At 44.3% G+C, this 22,640-nt stretch overlaps 1 protein-coding gene across 3 annotated transcripts in view; it reads left to right on the top strand.

The window, feature by feature from the left end:
- The window catches only part of SLC45A4 (solute carrier family 45 member 4), a 101,914-nt gene that overhangs the window by 63,931 nt on the left and 15,343 nt on the right, over positions 1-22,640 (top strand). For 2 of the 3 annotated variants that reach the window (XM_026683819.2, XM_087962258.1), the window contains exons 2-3: positions 2,799-3,587; positions 20,371-20,559. In XM_026683819.2, coding sequence (XP_026539604.1) covers positions 3,347-3,587; positions 20,371-20,559 — 430 coding nt within the window. In that variant the 5' untranslated portion in view covers positions 2,799-3,346. Of the gene's footprint in view, positions 1-2,798; positions 3,588-17,861; positions 18,067-20,370; positions 20,560-22,640 lie in introns of those variants that run through there. The other variant, XM_087962259.1, reaches the window with a different exon arrangement.

Below are 22,640 nucleotides of genomic sequence, written 5' to 3'. Positions count from 1 at the left end.
AGACGTTTCATTACCCAAGTAGGTAACATCATCAGTGCTAGAAGGAGTGGGGTTTGCGGAGAGGAAAGAGAGGAGAAAGAGAAGAAGAACAAAGAAGACAGTGGAGTCTTTGTACTCATTGAGCTTGATGGTTTTCTTGAAGACGTCTCATTTCCAAACTAGGTAACCTCATCAGTACTAGTAGGTTGTGGAGTTTGCAAGGGGGGGTAGGAGGACGATGTCTAGGGAGTCCTTGATGCTTGGTTGTTTTCTTGAAGACGTTTCATTACCCAACTAGGTAACTTCATCAATGCTACAAAGGAGTGGGGGTTTGTGGAGAGGGGGAGGAGGAGGATTATGGAGTCCTCGATGCTGTGAGCTCGGTTGCTTTCTTGAACAAGGAGAAGGAGTAGCGAGTCCTTGGTGCCCTCTGAGCTTGGTTGTTTGATTGCAGACGTCTCATTACCCAGCTAGGTAACATGATCCGTGTTAGCAGTTTACAGTTCTCAACCTTAAGCCTGTTAAGACACAGAAAGGGCACGGGGTTGAGGAAGGCTGAGAAGTCACGGATTCACAGATAGCAGATTCAGGCAAGGCACCGAATTTCTGAAACATCCAGGGGGAACTGAGACATTAAAACCCAAGCGTGAAAATTTGTTCCCCGCCTTCTCCTGCTTTTAATCCAAAGCAGAAGAGCCTCAGAGCTCAGCCTGACATTCCTTAGTAACCAACACTGCCGACACTGGAAGGCTGAATATTAGTTAATGCAGGGAAGTGACGTCATTAAAATGTGGATATTTGTACACAGGCCAGTGCTGTGGTTCGCTGGCAACAGATGCGGACGGCTGAGGTCTCGGAGAGCGAGGACTCGGATGAGGGGCCTGCGTGTGAGGCAGGGATGGGGCCAGGACCATCAGGGAGTGGAAAGCTACCTTCGGAGATTGTGGAGGCTGGCAGCAGTGAGGAAGAGGTCCCCGAGGAGCCTGTGCCAAGTGCGCATGCGCGCAGGGCAGCTCAAAGGAAAGAGCAGCTGCTGCAGCCTGGGCGACTCGGGAGTAAGGCTGCAAGGTAATGGCCCCTCCCTGAGGAGATAAAAGCCAGCTGAGAAACCACAGTTTTTTTTTTGCAGAAGGCAAAGAAGTTTTACACTCGAGCCTGGTGGACATGAGGAATATCTGAGTTGGTGTTTGGAGACTCTTCGTGTTGGAATTATTGCTTAGTAACTTTATCTGGTGTTCTTGGCAGCCTTGCAAAACCTTGGCCAGGCTCTTTCTTATCGGAGCTAATTGGTTTGAAGCAGCCTTTTGCCCGTGAAGGAACGGGGCTCGTAAAGAAACATTAAAAGGTTGTGCTGTTACCTTTGTCTCGCGTTTGCTTCCTTGGAACCAGGTTTGGGTCAGAAAAAGGCAGAGCAGTTGAGACCCGTGATCTCGTCCCCAGTTGCTTGGAGGCCACGAAGCCTTTGAAAGGCGCCACTTGGCAAAACCGGCCGATACAGCGAAGCAGTTGCTCTCGACGTGTGGGAAAAAAAAAGCAGGGTTCTTTCGGGGCCAATGTTGATGGCAGCTGCTTCCAAATATTTCTCCAGGGCTCTTCACCCATCCTCTGGGTGGGGGCACGCGACACACGTCCCTCTTCACGACCTGTGTGTCCTTTGCTACCTTCTAGATCAGGGGACTCCAACCTTGGCAACTTTAAGGCTTGTGGACTTCAACTTCCAAGGCTTAAAGTTGCCAAGTTTGGAGACCCCTGAGATAGACAGAGATAGTTAGTTAGTTAGGCAGGCAGGCAGGCAGGCATGATAGAAAGAAAGAAAGAAAGAAAGAAGAGAGAGAGAGAGAGAGAGAGAGAGAGAGAGAGAGAGAGAGAGAGAGAGAAGAAAGAAAGAAAGAAAGAAAGAAAGAAAGAAAGAAAGAAAGAAAGAAAGAAAGAAAGAAAGAAAGAAAGAAAGAAAGAAAGAAAGAAAGAAAGAAAGAAATCTCAACACTGGTCTTTCTTTCTCTCCTTCCTCCCTCTCTCCCTCCTCCTTCCCTCTCTCTCTTCTTTCTTTTTTTCCTTCCTTCCCTTCCTCTTCCTTCCCTTCCTCCTCCTTCCTTCCTTCCCTTCCCCTTCCTTCCTTCCCTCCTTTCTTTCTTTTCTTCCTTCCCTTCTTCCTCCTCCTTCCCCATCCTTTCTTGTTTTCTTTCCTTCCTTCCCTCCCTCCCTCCCTCCCTTCTTTCTTGTTTTCCTTCCTTCCTTCCTTTCCTCCCTTCTTTCCTTCCTCCTCCTTCCTTCCTTCCCTCCCTCCCTCCTCCCTCCTTCCTTTCCTTCCTTCCTTCCCTCCTTTCTTTCCTTCCTTCCTTCCCTTTCCCTTCCTTCGTTTCTTTCTTTCTTTCTTTCTTTCTTTCTTTCTTTCTTTCTTTCTTTCTTTCTTTCTTTCTTTCTTCTTTCTTTCTTTCTTTCTCTCTCTCTCTCTCTCTCTCTCTCTCTCTCTCTCTCTCTCTCTCTCTCTCTCTCTTTTTTTTTTTTTTTCTTTTTCTTTCTAATTACTCCAGACTCTTTTGAAAGAGGGGCACACATTTTTTTAGAAATAATAAACCTAAAGTGGTTCTGCCCGGGGGGAGAGAGACGACAATAAAAAATAAAAAAAGCAAATCAGATACGTTAAGAGAGCTGCTCCAAGGGGCCGCACACAAGGCGGCCGGCCAGGAGAGTCCATGGGACTGAAGGGAGCCCTTGTTTTCAGTGAACGAAAGGAGAGGCAGCTCTCTTAACACGCCTGTTAATCCGTGACTTGATTTTTTTTCTCTCTCTCTCTTTTTTTTTAATGTTGATTCCAGATTTATCAGCCGCTCGATGGGGATTCGCATCTCTTCTTCACCTTTGTGTAGCCAGCAGAACGACTTCAGCACCTCTTCGTTTCTCATTATGAAACTGGTATTAACTGAATGGCAATTATGGATTTTTAACTCTAAATCCCAGTAAGCAAAAAAAAAAAAAAAAAGAACCACCCCACAACAACAACCACAACAACAAAAGGAAGCCCGCCAAGCCATATGTTGGGAAAAAAATCCTTTCTTTCTACCAAATAAGTTTGGATGTTCCTCTACGAATGTTGGAAAAGCCTTTGTGAAGATTCGATGCCAAACCCCCCCAACCCCGTTTTGCTCCTGAGGGAAATTACAAATATTTGCTTGCGCACAAGGAACGGGATGCCATGAGGAACAGCGGAAGGCACCCTAATTTATTGCAAGAGATGACAGAATTATTTATATAGAGATTTTTTTAAAAAACAAAACAAAAAAAAAGGAGAAATTTTTTTAAAATCTATATATAGAGATAATAGATATATAGATATAGATATACAAAAATATATATTGTATTTTTTATGGTGATGAAAATGGCTCCCCAGAATGCTGACTCAGAATCTATGCAAGTCCAAGAGCTTCCGGGCGTTCAGCTCCAGAAACCGGAAAAAGAGCGCGAGAGCAAAGAAGAGACGATTAGCGAAGGATCCATAGACCGTATCCCGGTACGGCTATGGGTGATGCACGGCGCCGTCATGTTTGGCAGGGAATTTTGCTACGCGATGGAGACAGCTTTGGTGACACCGGTATTGTTACAAATTGGTAAGTCAAAATGTGCCGGGCCTCCATAGGGAGATGGTGGCTGTCTTGAACGTGGTGGTTTGCTTGGCAGACATTTCATTACCTGTCTAGGAAACATCATCAGTGCTAGAAGGGAGTGAGGTTGGCCTCAAGGTCCTCGGGGTCACCTGAGTAGTGCAAATATGTTGAGTCTCTAGAAAAAGTGCAGAGAAGAGCAACCAGGATGATTAGGGGACTGGAAACTAAACATATGAAAAACGGTTGCAGGAACTGGGCCTGGCTAGTCTAGTGAAGAGAAGGACCAGGGGAGACAGGATAGCGGTCTTCCAATATTTGAGGGGCTGCCACAGAGAGGAGGGGGTTCAAGCTATTTTCCAAAGCTCCTGTAGGCCAGACAAGGAATAATGGATGGAAACTGAACAAGGAGAGATTTAACCTGGAAACAAGGAGAAACTTTCTGACAGTGAGAACAATCAACCAATGGAACAGGAGTTGCCCTCAGAAGTTGTGGGAGCTTCATCACTTGAGAGTTTCAAGAAGAGATTGGACTGCCATTTGTCAGAAATGGTGTAGGGTCTCCCAATTGGGCAGGGGGTTGGACTAGATGACCTACAAGATCCTTTCCAACTCTGATTATCTGTTATCTGTTAAATGGTTCCTGTAGTCTGCAGTTTTCCTCTGGAAATCCATTCCTACTCCCACACCATTCCAAGGGTGTTCATCCCAAAGTGTATAGCTAAAAGTCTATGGAGATTCTCCGCCATCCAGCTCAGGGTTGTCCCAAAGGTGCTTTTTCCAGAGGCAACTGGACTTTCTGGGTTGTTGGTTTTTTGGAGGCGGGGGAAGGAGACAGAGTTGATCCTTCAGGGCTGCCCCGTGTCTTACTCCAAACCTTACTCAATTATCTAAATTAGCTCTGCAGCAGATGGTATTTTGGTTTTTATCTGCCTGGATAGGAGATAAAAGCGTTTTTGCTAAATGGGCCTCAGTCAGCTCATCGCCTGCCTAACCAACCCCACACAGCGTCGCTTAAGATAAGGATCTCACTCCGTTCCAGCTCTTTTAAGACAAGGGTGAAAAGCCTTTGGCAAAGTTTCTGATTTAAACTGGGTCAAGGAAGTTGGCTGCAAGGAACTGTAGGCGGTCCTCGGCTTAGTGACCGCAATTGAGCCCAAAGTTCCTGTCGTTATGTGAGACATTCGTTCAGTGGAGGGTTGGCCCCATTTTACGACCGTCCTTGCCTGAACTGTTCTTCAGTGAATCCTTGCCATCGATGAAGTGATTGTTAGTAACCCGGTCATTAAGTGCATCGGGCTTCCCCTCTGGACTGTGCTTGTTGGAAGGTCGCAAAAGGGGACCGGGTGACCCTGGGACACTGCAACGGTCATAAGTATGAACCAGCGGCCAAGCGTCTGAATTTGGATCATGGTGGTCATGGGGATGCCGCAAAGGTCGTAACTGTGAAAAACGGTCATAAGTCATATTTTTCAGGGCCATTGTAACTTTGAACAGTCACTAAACAAACTGTTGTAAATCGAGGACTACCTGCACAAAGCTTCCCCAGTTACCTTCATGCAGGGCAGGTTGGGAATTTAACGCTAACGCTAAAAAAAAAAATGGATTTGGCCTGAGCTGGAAGCCCCAGTGGTCAATGCACCTGAAAATCCTATCGTAAATTGATCTCCTAATTGAAGGTGGATTGGAAAGCCGATGATGTAGGTCTGTGGAGATCCTCCGTCACCCAGTCATGGTTCTCCCAAAGGTGCTTTTCTTCAAGAGGCAACTGGACTTTCTGGATTTTCTTTGAAGATGTTTCCCTTTTCATCCAAGAAGCTTCTTCAACTCTGACTGGATGATGGGGAATGGAAGGATTGATACTCCTTTTAGACAGCTGGTCATTTGCATCTTTTTAGAGTCCTTGAGGCCACTTGGAGGTTTATCTGTAGTAGTACTGGTAGTGAAAATGGGTTTTATCCATACCCACTTGCACTACTCAGGTGACCCTTCAGGACGCTGATAAACCTCCAAGGGTCACCTGAGTAGTGCAAATGGGTATGGATAAAACCCCTTTCCACTGTTAGCACAGATAAACCTCCAAGTAGCCTTAATGACCCTCAAAAAGGATGCCAACAACCAGCTTTGTCCGCAAGGAATATAAATCCTTCCATTCCGCACCATCCTTTTATTGAAGAAGCTTCTTGGACGAGAAGCGAAACATCTTCAAAGCAAAATCCAGAAAGTCCAGTTGCCTCTTGGCTAAACATAAGACGATGTAGGCTGTGTGGAAACTTCAGCTGCTTTTTGCTAAGTCATGTCAAGCACCGAGGAGGTAAACAGCGGGCGGCAAAGTTTGCAAAACGTCAGCAAATAAGGAGCTTAGCTTGCGAAACGCTCAGCCTGGGGAAGAGACTCCACGGGGAAGTAATTCAGCTTGGAAATCTCTAAGATGTTCCCTTGGAGCTGGTGAGGTCTGTCCTGCCCTGACATGTCTATGAAGCCGGGGGAGGGGAGGAGGGCAGGGGGGGCTGCCTTGCTCCAAAGGAATTTTCCTGCAACCAAGAAAATGCTGGTTCCAGACCTCCAAAAGGAGGTCATTTTCAGGAATGGGGCGATGAAAGTGCCAGAGTTCATGAGACTCGTCCTCCTTGAAGAAAGCCAGCTTCTAGTTGTAGATCTAACCTAGAATTAAGGAGAAATTAATCTAGAATAAAGGAGAAATTAACCCAGAACTAAAGAGAAATTTCCTGACAGTTAGAACAAGTTGTCGGCGGAATGACTCACCTCCAGAAGTTGTGGGTGTTCCTCCATCAGTGGAAAAATTTTTAAAGAAGAGATTGGGCAACCATTTGTCTGAAATGGCATAAGGTTCCCCCTCTGGTGCTTTGGAAAATAAGCTGACCCCCCTCCTCTTAGTGGCAGCCTCTCAAATACTGGAATATTGCTATCATGTGCCCCCTGATCCTTTTTTTCTCTAGACTAGCCAAATCCAAATCCTGCAACCGTTCTTCATATGTTTTAGTCTCAAGGGCTTTAGTCATCTTAGTTTGCTCTTCTCTACACATTTTCCAAAATCTTGACATCTTTTTTGTAATGTGGTGACCAAAACTGGATGCCGTATTCCAGGTGTGGTCCTTACTAAGGCTTTATAAAGCTGTACTAATACTTCACATGATTTTGATTCTCTGCCTCTGTTTAATACGACCAAGGATTGTTATTAGCTTTTCGAGCTGCCGCCACACACTGCTGGCTGCTTATTGTAAAACCATCAGATTTCCATTCTGAATTTTGTAACACCATCAGATTTCCCTTCTAAATGTTGTAAAATCATCAGATTTCCATTCTGAATGTTGTAAAAGCATCAAATTTCTCTTCTGAATGTTGTAAAATCATCCGATTTCCATTCTGAATTTTGTAAAAGCATCCGATCTCCATTCTAAATCTTGTAAAATCATCTGATTTCCTTTCTGAATTTTGGGAAGCCATCTGATTTTCCTTCTGAATTTTGGGAAGCCATCCGATTTTCCTTCTGAATTTTGGGAAGCCATCCGATTTTCCTTCTGAATTTTGGGAAGCCGTCAGATTTCCAATCTGGATGTGGACAACAAAGGTCCAGGTGCTGGCGAAAGAGACAAAGACTCAACTCTGACGCAACTGAAGCCGTTACTTAATCTTCCCAAATGCTTCTGGGTTCCTTTCCAACTAGCCTCTCTTACTCTTCTTAACCTGAAAGCTGATTAAAGGTCTCAATTAGATCATCGGCTGGTTTTATGTGGGCATTTGAATGCATGGCACATGCACGTGACGGTTGAGCTAATTGCAAAGAAAATATATCGTCCACGTTATTCAGAAGTGGCATGGTAGAATTCTTGTGTTCTCCGGGGTGAGAAAAGCAGGTATTTCAAGCGGCTGGCCTTTATTTATTTTTAAGCCTTAAATCACTCCAGTGGAGTGGACCAACTGGTTTTCTGATGATCAGTTTTGCAAAGGCACTCCCCGCCAAACAGTTATAAGGGAACAACATGATGTAATTTTGTTTAGTTGACTTTGAAAGCCCACCCACACACCGAGAAACCTTGGGTGGCTTTCCAAGCGTTAAAAACATCACCCGGGCAAAATATTAAAAAAATGCATTCCTTCTCTGTTAAAAAAAAACAAACAAGTAAACAACACCGTGGGCAGATGACTCTAAATTCTATTTTCTCCGACAGGTAGTCCTTGACTTACGACCACAATTGAGCCCAAAATTTATGTTTGCTCTGTGAGATGTTTGCTAAGGGAGATTCGCCCCCATTTTGTGACCTTTCTTGCCACAGTGGTTAAGTGACTCATTCAGTGGTGGGATTAAATAAATTTACTACCGGTTCTGTGGGTGTGGCTTGGTGGGCGTGGCAGGGGAAGGATACTGCAAAATCCCCATTCCCTCCCCACTCCAGGGGAAGGTTCCTGCGAACGAACGGCCTCCACTCACACGAGTGGAGCTTCCCACAGGCACACTCATTATCTCTCCTACAGCCCAGTTACAACCAGGCCGCAGCCCCGATAGTGGGCTGTGGCTCAGTGGTTGGGGACCCCTCGACTAGAAAACCTCAAAATATTCAAAAATAAAGGAATCTGTGGGACAACACAGGGAGCCCCCAAGGAGTAAGTTTCCCAAACCCCACAGCATTGGACCCTGTGTGAGAATAAACTCAAATTTGGCTGCTTAAAATTGTAGTCCTGCCTCCTTGTTTGTACTCTATATGCCAGGCCTTGCCAACCAGCTCTTTTGTGATTTCGGTGCCGTGCAAAGTTTTGGCAGGGTCCGGATGCCTGCAAATCTCTTTTTGTCACTTTTTATGGCTGCCATTTTTCTTGTCCCCTTGATGTGGAAAAGGCGCTTTTGAGTGGTTCGAGGTGGGCCATGAGCCTCTGTCTTTCTCACAGCTAGCAACTCGGGTACTTCACCTTTATGTCCTCTGCAATTCTTCCTCAGAAAAACTGCTTTTACGCTGCTTTTATTCCCTTTCATATATATCACGCCTGCTCAAAAGACTTTCAGACGGGCGCTGTGTTGCTTTGCTTCAGCTCATTCCGTACGATGCTCTGTTACTTTTTTTTGGCCTCTTCCTGGCATCAAGTCTCATTTCAAGAATTTATCCCTTGCCTCCTGGATGACCTTATTTTAACTCTTAACGCAAGCAAGACCCGCTGTTATACAATAAAACTGATTAATCGGTCTACCTTCAATATTGGATTTTTAGTTCTCCCTGACATGCCCGAGTGACGGATTGAGTGCAAGCCACGGCTGACTTTAAATAATGCTGGATATATCAAGGGTACACGGTGATGTAATGCTTAAGGGAAAGAGAAAAAAAACAATTAATGCATTTCCTTATTTGGGAGAGGGTCAGGGAGGGTCTGGCTAATGGCCAGGAGTGAGTCATTATTGCAGTTCTCTGCAAAACCTCCTGATAGAGCTTTGTTAATCTTTCTCTAGTCACCTAGGATCGGTTCAAGGTTGCATACGCTGCATGGCAGGTTCAAAACTCAACATGGCCATGCCCACCCAGCAACCCCTAGCTAAAATTTTTGAAGCCCACCCCTGGGTTGGACTAGAAGGCCTTATGGTCCCTTCCAATTCTGTCTACTCTACTCTACTCTACTCTACTCTACTCTACTCTACTCTACTCTACTCTGTTGTCTATTGTCTATTCTATTTTTACTCTACTCTACTCCTACTCTACTCTATTCTCTATTCTAAGCTCTATTCTGCTCTACTCTACTCTACTCTACTCTACTCTATTCTCTATTGTCTATTCTATTTTTACTCTACTCCTACTCTACTCTATTCTCTATTCTAAGCTCTATTCTGCTCTACTCTACACTACTCTATTAGAACAATTACTCAGTGGAACAACTTGTCTCTAGAGGTTGTGAAAGGTGTAGGGTTTCCTGCCTAGGCTGGGGGATTGGACGAGAAAAGGTCCCTTCCAACTCTGTTATTCTATTTCTATTTCTATTCTATTCTATTCGGATTCTATTCATTTCTGATTCTATTCCGTTCCATTCTATATCCTATTAATCTCCCACGCCACTCACACCCTCAAGGAAATCAGCCCTCAAGTTCTCGACAAGCTTCAACCATGTCAGAGTCTCTTTGAAGCAGGAGGAGAAGTATTTTATGCATTGTGCATTTTGAAGACCTCAACCATTGCTCAAAATTCACACTGTGGATTTTAGCTTCGCATGGGGGCAACAGAGAGGCAAATCCAAGGAATATAAGAAAAATGTCCTTGTTTTGGAATGGTCCTCTCCACCAAGAGAATTGTAGCCGGTCAACAATTTTTTGAGGTGCCCTCCATTGGAAAAAAGGGGTTTGGCTCTTAACATTTGGCTCTCTTAAAAACAATAAAAGATATTTTACATGATTTAAGGTATCCCTCGCCTCATTTACCAAAACAAGATGTCCAAGTTTCCAGAGATCACGCAAAGGGTATCAATTTCATCGCAAGTCCCTGTTTGTTTGGGTTTGGTTTTTTTTTTAAACATGGCTTAGGAGACACAGTCAATGCTGCCCAAACCTCTAACCACTATGGATCACACCAGTGGTGGGATTCACATTTTTCTTTACTACCGGTTCTGTGGGCGTGGCTTGGTGGGTGGGTGTGGCTTGACTACTGGTTCTGTGGGCGTGGCTTGATGGGTGGGTGTGGCTTGGTGGGCGTGGCAGGGGAAGGATACTGTAAAATCCCCATTCCCTCCCCACTCCTGGGGGAAGGTTACTGCAAAATTATTTATTTTATTTGTACCGATTTCCTGTATTCTTACTCATGTTTATACTCGTACCTATTATCTTGTAAGCGATTGACAAATCAAATAAATAAATAAAATCTCCATTCCCTCCCCACTCCTAGCGGAAGGTTAATGCAAAATCCCCATTCCCTCCCCACCCCACTAACCTGCTTTCCAGCTCCGTTCTCCTGTGCAGGGCAACCAAAGAAGACCCAGCCAATCAGCTGGGACTCAATGGGAGGCAGAGAATAGATGGGGGTGGGGCCAGTCAGAGGTGGTATTTGCCGGTTCTCCAAACTTACTCAAAGTTTCCACTACCAGTTCTCCAGAACTGGTCAGAATGGGCTGAATACCACCTCTGGATCACAGCGCAATAGTATCAGGTTGAAACCGACGAACCACAAATGCTTAAACTGGCAAGAAATCCTGCTCCAAATCTAGCTTGCTTTAAGGGGGGTGGGGTTGGAAATCGGTAAATATTCTAAAAATAAATTTGCTCAGAATTGAATGGATCTAAAACAGTATTTTGAGAGACACCCCCTGCTAAAAACAACCCCTATATCTGCTATTTTTTTATATCCCAGTATCTCACAACATTCAACTGAGGTCTCCCTGTGTTAATAATCACCTGGAATTTACAGGTTTATTTTATCAAATTCATCCAAAACTTTGTTGAAAAACTCCCAACAAAATAATTTTTTTTTAAAAAAAAAACTGTCAGGAACTTCCATAATTAAAGCACCTTCAGCACTTCCCATCATTATAATCGCTGGCCCTGACCTATTTTGGATGGAAACAAAGGCATGAATTTAAAAGCTGACTGTCTCCGGAGGATTGTGAACCTGTCCAGATACATAAATCAAGACTTGGCAACAAGAGGTCCCATTTCTACACTTCTCGGAGCTGCCTTACTGCACAAAAGCTGGACATTAATAGCACAATACTTTGCTTCTTTTCAGACAGGAAGGCTGTGGGAATCCCAAGTGTACATTGCAAAATTGGCATATCCTAAGTTGCCTTAACAGAGGGATACAATCAAGATCAAGGGAAATACTAATACCACTCTATAAAGCCTTCGTAAGACCACACCTAGAGTACTGCATCCAGTTTTCATCACCACAGTATAAAAAAGATGTTGAGCCTCTAGAAAAAGTGCAGAGAAGAGCAACCAGGATGATTAGGGGACTGGAGACTAAAACACATGAAGAACGGTTACAGGAACTGGGCTTGACTAATCTAGAGAAGAGAAGGACCAGGGGAGACATGATAGCAGTCTTCCAATATTTGAGGTGCTGCCACAGAGAGGAGGGGATCAAGCTATTTTCTAAAGCAGCTGAAGGCCAGACAAGGAACAATGGATGGAAACTGATCCAAGAGAGATTCAACCTGGAAATAAGGAGAAACTTTCTGACAGAACAATCAACCCATGGAACAGAAGTTGCCTTCTGAAGTGAGAGCTTCATCACTGGATGCTTTCAAGAAGAGACTGGACTGCCATTTGTCAGAAATGGTGTAGGGTATCCTTCTGGGTGGAGGGGTGGACTGCGCCTCACAGCTGACTTTCGGCCGGTTTGAGGCCTTTTTCGACTCCCAGAGGTTTGAGGAAGGCTTCTGCAAGCTTTTCAGGCCAAAAACTAGGCCCGTTTCATCAATTCCTGTTTTTCTGGAAATATCAGAAGTGACGAAACAGGCCTAATTTTCGGACTGAAAAGCCTGCAGAAGCCTTCCTCAAGCCTCTAGGAGGCAGAAAAAGGCCTCAAACCATCCGAAAATCAGCTGTGAGGCGCAGTCCAGGTAAGGGAGCAGCGGGGGGATGGGGATTGCGCGCACATGCGTAGGGGAGTGCGCATTGCCATCTGGGTGCTGGCACGTGAGGGTGAACGTACAAGCGCGAGCACAATCTTCCACTTAGAAACAAACACATCCTCCACTTAGAAACAAACAACCTATTCTCTAATAAACAATTTGGTTTTAGGAAAAAACTATCCTGTAATCTGCAACTCTTACACTGCAAAAACATATGGACTACACAACTCGATCAGGGCAAAGCAATAGATGCAATCTACATAGACTTCTGTAAAGCCTTTGATTCAGTGGTACACGACAAACTACTCCTAAAAATAAAATCTTACGGTATCTCTGGACACCTGCATAACTGGATAGAAGCATTCCTATCAAACAGACAACAAATGGTCAAAATTGGGAGTGTCCTATCAAATTCTGTACCTGTCAACAGTGGTGTCCCCCAAGGCAGTGTTCTAGGACCAACTCTTTTCATACTCTATGTAGAAGGTCCAGAAATATTTCACAAGAAGAGTTCTCCACTCCTCTACTTGTTGCAGAATACCTTATGCCACCAGACTCGAAATTCTAGACCTAGAAAACCTAGAACTATGCCACCTTTGGTCCGATCTAAGTATAGTATATAAAATCATACATTGCAATGTCCTACCTGTCAATGAATACTTCAGCTTCAACCATAACAACACAAGAGCAAACAATAGATACAAACTCAAGGTTAATCGCACCAAACTTGATTGCAGGAAATACGACTTCAGCAACAGAGTGGTCAATGTCTGGAATACTCTACCTGACTCTGTGGTTTCTTCCCCAAAACCTTTAACCTTAGACTGTCTACTATTGACCTCACCCCCTTCCTAAGAGGTCTGTAGGGGGCGTGCATAAGCGCACCAAAGTGCCTACCGTCCCTGTCCTATTGTTTCTTTTATTTTTCTTATATGTATCCATGTATTCATAACTATGTTTTTACTTATACCTATTATCTTGTAAGCAATTGACAAAAATAAATAAATAAAATAAAATAAAATAAATAAATTTTTGGCACAGGAACCCCAAAAGGTTAGCCACTGCTGTACTAGACTTTTTGCCTGCATGGAAGTTCTCAAACCCCAAACCCCACCCCTCCTCCTAAAATACCACAACTTGTGAGCCTGCCGTGTGACCAGTCAGTGAGTCCTATCGGCTTCCTGTGAACTGCAAACTCTTTGGGTCACACAATTGTTGACCAGTCATCAAACCTCTTTATCTTTCTTTTTCTTTTTTTATTCTTTTTGGTCTGGAGGTGGAGGGGGGAGAGAAGAAATAAAAGTTATTTACTGTATAATGTCCTGTTTGTTTGTAGCCGGCTGGGAAATGCCGTTCCGCCAGGGTCTCAGCGGCAGCCGAGGCTGCAAACAAATGAAATTGTTTTGTGTTGATTTGTGTGGGGCCCCGAAGCTTTATGCAAAAAAACATGCCGTTTCTTTTCTTTTTATTTTTTGTTTTTGTTCCTTGACTTACAATCAGATCACGGCTTATCAGGAGCTGTTTGAGGTGCCCTGTTGTTGGGTTTTTTCCCCCAGATTGTTTTCTAGCACTTCCTTTCGTCTGTTCCGTCCTCTTCAGGCACCCCCAACAATTCAAGAGGGAGAGAGAGAGAGGTGATGGAAAGGGGATCCCTGCCTTGCTTGGGGGAGATAATAAATCAATGTCAACCAATTCTCCAAAGCACCAAAAGGCAGGACAAGAAACAATAGATGGAAACTAATCAAGGAGAGAAGCAACTGAGAAATAAGGAGAAATTTTCGAGGCAGGGAGAACAATTAATCCATTTGTCTTCAGAAGTTGTGGGTGCTCCATGACTGGAAGTCTTTAAGAAGAGATCAATCAATCAATCAATCAGAATAGAGCTGGAAGGGACCTTGGAGGTCTTCTAGTCCAACCCCCTGCTCAAGCAGGAGACTTCCTACCATTCAAGATAAATGGCTGTCCAATCTCTTCTTAAAAACCTCCAGTGTTGGAGCACCCACAATTTAAAGAAGACAAGTCGTTCCACTGGTTAATTGTTCTCACAGTCAGCAAATTTCTCCTTAATTCCAGGTTGCTTCTCTCCTTGGTTAGTTTCTATCCATTGCTTCAGGTGCTTTGCAGAGTAGCTTGACTCCCTCTTCTTTGTGGCAGCCCTTCAAATATTGGAAGGCTGCTATCATGTCACCCTGGTAAGGGATCTTAGAAGTCTTTTAGTCCAACCCCCTGTCTAAACAGGGGACTGTATACCATTCCAGAAGAATAGCTGTCCAATCTCTTCTTTAAAACCTCCAATGTTGGAGCATTCGCATCTTCCATTGAGTCATTGCAAACCGTTCCATTGAGTCATTGTCCTAACTGTCAGTAAATTTCTGTTTAATTCCAGGTTGCTCCTCTTCTTGATTAGTTTCCACCCATTGTTTCTTGTCCTGCCTTCAGGTGCTTTGGAGAATAGCTTGACTTCCTCTTCTTTGTGGCAACCCCTCAAATATTGAAACACTGCTGTCATGTCACCCCTAGTAGTCCTCCTTTCCATTAAAACCACTCCCAGAGCTTCTCCCCGTACAGTTTCACAACAACCCAAGGACTCCATTCAGCCTTGAAGTTGTGAGGTAAGGATCCCTTTGTTCACCCTCCCAAAACAGGGTGTTGGTCACTTTTGGCCTTTGCCCATAGCTGAGCAAACCTCGGCGCGGATCACATTGTTGAGAAAGTTCTTCCTTTGTGCCTTATCTTTGCAAGCCTAATTAGAGATCAAGAACTGGGGTCATAAATAGTAGAGCTTGAAAGATCTGGAAAGAGTGCAGAGAAAAAAGCAAGGGGACTGGAGGCCAAAGCATGAAGGAATTGGGTACATCTAGTTTGATGAAAAGAAGGACTAAGGGGTGACATGATAACAGTCTTCCAATATCTCAGGGGCTGCCACAAAGAAGAGGGAAGTCAAGCTATTCTCCAAAGCCCCTGAGCGAAGAACAAGAAATTAATGCTTGGAAATTAATCAAGGAGAGAAGCAACCTGGAATTAAAGAGAAACTCCCTAACAGTGAGGACAGCCACTTGTTTGAAATAGTATAGGTTCTCCTGCTTGAGCAGGGGGCTGGACTAGAAGACCTCCAAGGTCCCTTCCAACTCTATTCTGTTCTATTCTAACCTATTATCCAAAGCACCAAAAGGTCAGGACAAGAAACAATAGATGGAAACTAATCAAGGAGAGAAGCAACCTAGAAAGAACTAAGGAGAAATTTCCTGACAGTTAGAACAATTAACCAGTGGAACAACTTGCCTCCAGAAGTTGTGAATGCTCCAACACTGAAAGTTTTTAAGAAAAGATAGGACAACCATTTGTCTGAAATGGTACGGGGTGTCCTGCCCAAGCAGAGGGGGTTGGACTAGAAGACCTCCAAGGTCCCTTCCAGCTGTGTTACTCTAATTCTAATTTACTGAGTATCTGAGTTACCCACAGAACGTGCAAAACCTGGATATCAGCCTCTGAGGTGGTGTAAAAGTATCTCTTGAGCAAGCAAAACACAAACTCGACCAAGGTTTTAAAATTCATAAATGGCAGGTATGGTTTCTGTTGCTTCGTTGATGGCCGTTCTGGCTCTCCGGGCAAAACTATATTCCTATTGTGACCCGAAAGAACATTTCAAATGGGTTTTGATTTTGTGCTTGGCTAGTTCCAAGCCGATTGAGCACACCTCCTCCAAGGTAATGGGGCATGAAATCCCATTCTTTTAAAATCTAGTCTGGAATTCAGAAGTTCTTTTTAGTTTGCATAACTTGACCCTCGCCATGTGATTTTCTGCGTCAGATAAGGCAATAGCACTAGACCGAGAACAGCATTTAACTTCTAAAGCTTTAAAGGGATATCAGCTTGACTCAACTTTAGAATAGAATAGAACAGAACAGAACAGAACAGAACAGAACTTGGGAGTCCTGTTGTTGTCAGTGTGTGTGTTTGTGTGTGTTGAGTTTTTTATTTGGGGTTTTACTTTTGTAAGCTGCCTGAAGTCACCAGGAGTGAATTGGGTGGCCATATACATTTGCTTAAAAATTACAATTACCATATTCTCAGAGACTCTTCCCATCCTGCTCACAATCTTTGTGAATTGTTGCCTTCTGGCAGAAGATACAGAACAATTAAAACTTGGACCACACGTTTTTCTGAACAGTTTTTATCCCAGAGCTATAATTGCACTCAACAATGAACTTAAATACCACCATCAGTGAGCTGTTGGACAGGATTACTTAATCTGTTGTGTGGATGTTTGTGTGTTTTTAGGGGGCAGGGAATTTTGGTAGGTGGGGAGGTGTTTGGGGATTGTCATGTGTGTGTGTGTTGGGTCTGGTCTCTGGATGTTGTGTGAATTTTGTTGCATGTATACTGTGTATATACATACAATGACAATAAAGAATTCAAATTCAATTACAATACAATAGCAGTGGTGATAGTGTTGATAGTTGGATTTTAAAGATGGAGGCACTTCATTTGCTCATGAAACAGATGTGTGGGTAGCTGTTTTCCCTCAAATGCAGGTAGTCCTCGACTTACGACCACAATTGAGCCAAAATTTCCACGGGTAAGCGAGACAGTTGTTAAGAAACGAGTTTTGGCCCATTTTTACAATCTTTCTTGCCACAGTTGTTAAGTGAACCACTACATTTGTTAAGTAAGTCGCCTGGTTGTTAAGCGAATCTGGCTTCCCCATGGACTTGGCTTGTCCAAAAGGGTCATGAAAGTGGATGACGTAACCCCGGGACCCTTTAGCCGTCATAAATATACGAGCCAGCGTATTATCCAAGTGGCCAAACTTTGATCACATGACTATGAGGATGCTGCAGCAGTCAGAAGTGTAAAAAACAGTCCTAAGCCACAATGGTAACTTTGACCCGGTCACTAAACGAAATAGTTGTAAGTCAAGGAATACCTGTACCACATAATCACACTATTTCAGGCTGCAATTCCCATTTTCCAGTCCATAAACCCAGCAGGGCCTTCTAGGGGCCAAGAGGAAAGACAGAACATTCTTGGGCTGATGACTTTGAAGTCCGTTATTATTACTTTACTTTATTGTCATTGCACCTCATACAATGAAATTAAATGCCCTCTTCAGTGTACATTATGACTATAAAAATAAAACACAAACACACATTCTTTGCATTCTATACAATTGAATTGAAAACCCCTGATATTGCATTAATATTGCACGATACAGTATAATTCAATAGAGTTACTGCCCTGGGATAGAAGCTGTTTTTTCCGCCTATTTGTCCTTGTTTTTAATTATCCTGTACCGTCTGCCAGATGGTAATAGTTCAAAAAAAGGGTGGCCAGGATGAGATGGATCTTTGAGAATGTTTTGAACTTTCTTAAGGCAGCGGGAGCTATAAAGCTCTTCCAAAGAGGGGAGAGGGCAACCAATGATCCTCTAGGCAATGACGTTAACCCTCTGGAGTGCTGTCCTATCTGCCACTGTGCAACTGGCAAACCAGGCACAGGTGGAGTAAGTTAAGATACTCTCTATGGTGCAGCGGTAGAAAGTCACCAGCAGTTTTCCATTCAGCTGTTGTTTCCTGAGAAGCCTCAGGTAGTATAATCTCTGCTGGGCCCTTTTGACCAGGGTGAGCATCCCAGGTCAGGTCCTCTTTTATGGTAACACCCAGAAACTTAAAACTGGCCACGTGCTCCCCTCGGTCTCCACTGATAAGCAAGGGCTAGATGTCTGATCTGTTCCTTCTATGGTCCACTATAAGCTCCTTGGTCTTATTGGTGTTGAGGACCAAATTATTGTCTGCACACTACGAAAGCCCAGAAATCTGTCCACTGAAATATTGTAGTTAGATTTGGGAAATCCAGTTCATCAGGCATGGAGTTCTTTGGCTGCAAACCCTGGAGGAATTTTGGTTTTCCCAAATGGCATCGGGTAAGGGTTGCTCCATCTTCTGCCAAGTATAACATAGGTAATCCTCAAGTAAAGCCACACCTGGAATACTGCAACTAATACTGCATTGTGTTCTGCATTCTATTCTATGTATTCTGCATTCTGTTCTATTCTATATTCTGCATTCTGTTTGCATTCTATTCTGTTCTATATTCTATGCTGCATTCGGTTTGCATTCTATTCTATTCTGCATTCTGTTTTATTCTATATTCTATTCTGCATTCTGTTTGCATTCTATTCTATGCTGCATTCTGTTCTGTATTCTATGCTGCATTCTGTTTGCATTCTATTCTATTCTGCATTCTGTTTTATTCTATATTCTATGCTGCATTCTGTTTGCATTCTATTCTATTTGCATTCTACTCTATATTTTGTTCTGCATTCTATTCTATGTATTCTGCATTCTGTTCTGCATTCTGTTCTATTCCTTTCCATTCCATTATATGGATTTTCAAAACCGACTCAGGATGTTTGATGGCTCATTGGGACTTCTCAACTGCAGTGGTCTGTTGTTGACTGTGTTGTGACTTTTAAAAAGCTTTAGAATGGTTACTCTGCAGCTGGCACCATCTACTGGCTAAATGTTAGCATTGCTGTCTAAAATGTATATCTGCATGTATACATTTAGTGTTTTCGTTGTCCCTGCTTTTCCTCTAGCAATTCCAAAGGAGAAAAGAGTTGACTTTGCAACCAGCAAATAGCAGTCCTAACACAGAGATATTTCGCAGTTGATTTTCTTTGCTGTTGAAAAGCTGTTAGTGGAACTTTTATGTTTTGCAACATTGCATTGGCAGAGAATAAGCAGAAGAGCCCAGATGTGTTCGGGTGGCATTTCCCAGAATTCTCCTGGGCCCGTGATGGCAAACCTATGGCATGCATGCCACAGGTGGCACGCAGAGCCATTTGTGCGGGGCCTGTGAGCTCCAGCCAAACTTACCTGTACTGCGCATGCGCGCATGTCCCAGCTGATTTTTGGCCCATTTGAGGGAAGCCTCTGCAAGCTTCAGAAGGCCGAAAAATGGGCCTTCCAGAAATACCAGAAATGCCGAAACTGGCCTGTTTTCAGACTCCCGAGGCTGTAGAGGTTTTCCTCGAGCCTCCGAGAGGGAAAAAACAGCCGCCCCTGGGCTCCAGAGGCCCTCTGGAGGCTGGAAAACGGGCACTTTCGGGCCCTCTGGAGGCTGAAAATGAGCATTTCCGGAAGGCCCGTTTTTCAGGCTCCGGAGGCTACAGAGGCTCTCCGGGAGGGCCTCAAACAGGCCAAAATTCAGCTGGGAGTCGCGTGCATGTGCAGTGCAGGTAAGAGGGCGGGGTGGAGGTGTTGCACACGTATGCGCGGGAGGGGAGGGCGCATTGCATTGTGGGTGCCAGCACATGCACACTTTCGGCATACCACAACAAAAAAGGTTTGCCATCACTGTCGTAGGCCAACAGTGACATTGTGGTAGTTGGACCCATCCACAGGACACCCAATCCGACATGTGAAGGAAACTTTAGAGAAAGCCATCCTAAAACCCTTAGCTGTGTTCTTGATACCTACAAGAATGTAACTATGCTCTTTTTCTTGGCACCAATAAGGAGATTTGCCGTGGTTTCTTCCAGCATTTTTTTTTTAACTAAGGAATCTCCTGGTGGCCTCCGTTCCAAAGGTTAACCAGGCCTGACTCTTGTTTTGCTGCCTCCTGCTGCCAATTCTGCAAACTGCACACCCATTGCTCCAAAACACACTGAGGGAACGCGGGGGGGGGGGGTGGAATGTATATAGCCAGAGTTTGCTGGTCAGGAATCGTGTTTTTGATGTCCTACACAAGGCTGGGATTCCACCGGTATAACAACCGGTTTGGGGATTGGACGCGAATGCGGGCTTCGTTCCGCATTACGAACAGCTCTAATACTTACCTTCTACAGCAGTTCTCTGTGAAGAAAACAGCTGAGGCACGGCAAACCACTTGGCCACGTGGATCAGCTATGCTGTAAACAAAGGAAGTAAAAGGACAGGAAAGAGGAAGGGCGAGCAGGCAGGCCTACATGCCCGTCGCGGCGAATCGGTTCAGAGACAGCTGATGTTCGGAGCAAGGGGTTCGGCCGAACCGGTGGAATCCCACCCCTGGTCCTACATCATGGCCTTACACACGCAAACACACCCCAAAAGCGTTCCTGACTCCCTTTCCTTCCCGTACGCGGCCATGATTTCCTGGTCCCTTCTCTTCCAATTGAAATAGCCCAGGTTCCTCCCGCCAGTCCTTCCTGCGGAACTAACCCACGTTTCCCGGTTTCTCTTTTTAGGTCTTCCTGAACAGTACTACAGCCTCACCTGGTTCCTTAGTCCAATCCTGGGCCTGATTTTTACCCCCTTAATTGGTTCGGCCAGCGACCGCTGCACCCTCAGCTGGGGACGCCGACGGCCGTTCATTCTCGCCCTTTGCATTGGGGTCCTCATTGGCGTCGCCCTTTTCTTAAACGGATCCGTTATTGGTAAGTGAAGCCCTACAGATTTCGGAGTAAGCCCCTTTTGGGCAATGAAGACCCTCCCTTGATGGCTGGAAGCGAAGGGGATGGAGCAGTGGTGTGATTCAAAAAAATTTACTACCGGTTCTGTGGGCGTGGCTTGGTGGGCATGGTGTGGCTTCTTGGGTGGGCTTGTTGGGCACGGCAGGGGAAGGCTATTGCAAAATCCCCATTCCCTCTCCACCCCACTAACCTGCTTTCCAGCTCCATTCTCCTATGCAGGGCAACCAAAAAGGACCCAGCCAATCACCTGGGACTCAATGGGAGGCGGAGATTAGATGGGGGCGGGGCCAATCAGAGGTGGGATTTGCCAATTCTCCAAACTACTCAAAATTTTCGCTACTGGTTGTCCAGAACTGGTCAGAACCTCCTGAATACCACCTCTGGGATGGAGGGACTTAAATCTATCCCCAAAAAGTGGACATCTCCAGATGTGCTGGGTGGATTTGGAATCGGCTTAGAGGTAGTCCTTGGCTTACAACCACAATGGAGCCCAAAATATATGCTGCTAAATGAGAAATACCAAGTGAAGTTTGTTTAAGTGAATCGCTGCAGTTGTTAAATTAGTAACACCGTCATTAAGCGAATCTGGCTTCTCCACTGACTTTGCTCATTTAGATGGTCGCAAAAGGGGATCACGTGACCCCAGGACACTGCGGCCGTCGTAAATATGGACCCCTTGTCAAGTATTTGAATGTAAATCATGTGACCATGGAGATGCTGCAATGGTCAGAAGAGTGAAAAATGGCCGTAAGTTATTTCTTTCAGTGCCGTTGTAACTTTGAATGGTCACTAAATGAAATGTTGTAAGTCGAGGAGTAGCTGCACTAATTACTACTTTGAGCATTTATCTCTAGGAATCTATTTATATACATTCCTAAAATAGTTTAAGCATCTAAATACTTTAGGAATTTATTTTTAGGAATCTATTTTATGTAAATTCCTAAAATAGTTTAAGAATCTGAATACTTTAGGAATTTATCTCTAGGAACCTATTTGATATAAATTCCTAAAATAGTTTAGGAATCTGAATACTTTAGGAATTTATTTTTAGGAATCTATTTGATATAAATTCCTAAAATAGTTGAAGAATCTGAATAGTTTAAGCATTTAGGAATCTATTTTATGCAAATTCCTAAAATAGTTTAGGAATCTGAATACTTTAGGAATTTATCTCTAGGAATCTATTTAATATAAATCCCTAAAATAGTTGAAGAATCTGAATACTTTAGGCATTTAGGAATCTATTTTATGTAAATTCCTAAAATAGTTTAGGAATCTGAATACTTTAGGAATTTATCTCTAGGAATCTTTCCTAAAGAGGAAAAAAAATCACAGAAACTTACAACTCACATTCCTTATTTTATTCTTGGGTAAGTCAGAGTGCTCAGTGATGATGTAAGAGCCGATTTGATGATGAGAGGATAATGGCTGCAGATAGAACTCAACTCACGATCGTCATTGGGTCCAGGTTTTTCCTTGCTATAAGCAAGGAGTTTGTTAATGCGGGGCTGTTTTTACCACTTTTTGACCACAGTTGTTACGCAATTCAATGCAGTTGTTAAGACAAGACCATGGGACACTGCAACGGTCATAAGTATGAGCCAGTTGCCCAGCGCCTGAATTTTGAGCATGGGGATATGCTGCAATTTGTAATTGCGAAAAACGGTCCTCAGTCATCGAGTGCCGTTGTAACTCCAAACGGCCACGAAACGAACCGCCGTAAGTCGAGGACTACCTGTATAGGGTCTCCTGCTTGAGCAGGGGGTTGGACTAGAAGACCTCCGAGGTCCCTTCCAGCTCTATTCTGTAACGAACTAACCAGCTAGCTCTTCAGCGGCTGCCCACGTTGAACCAAACCTGATGAGAGGGAGCCCTTAGCCTGCCTAAGCCTTGTGTTTTCTGCCATGTTTACCTCAAGGACAAGCACGTTGTGTTCACAAGCACACCTTCCCATTCATATAATTGTGTTGCAGCACAATATATCGGCTTCGAAGCCGGGATGAATGAGGCAGGTCCTGGCATGGGAACCCTGTGGGAGCTTTTTC

This window comes from Notechis scutatus, chromosome 3 (assembly GCF_049901735.1).
Source record: "Notechis scutatus isolate UNSWTSFEM ecotype Mainland chromosome 3, rNotScu1.2, whole genome shotgun sequence".
NCBI classification, from domain to species: Eukaryota; Metazoa; Chordata; class Lepidosauria; order Squamata; family Elapidae; genus Notechis; species Notechis scutatus.
This window is presented reverse-complemented; position numbering and strand designations above follow the sequence as displayed.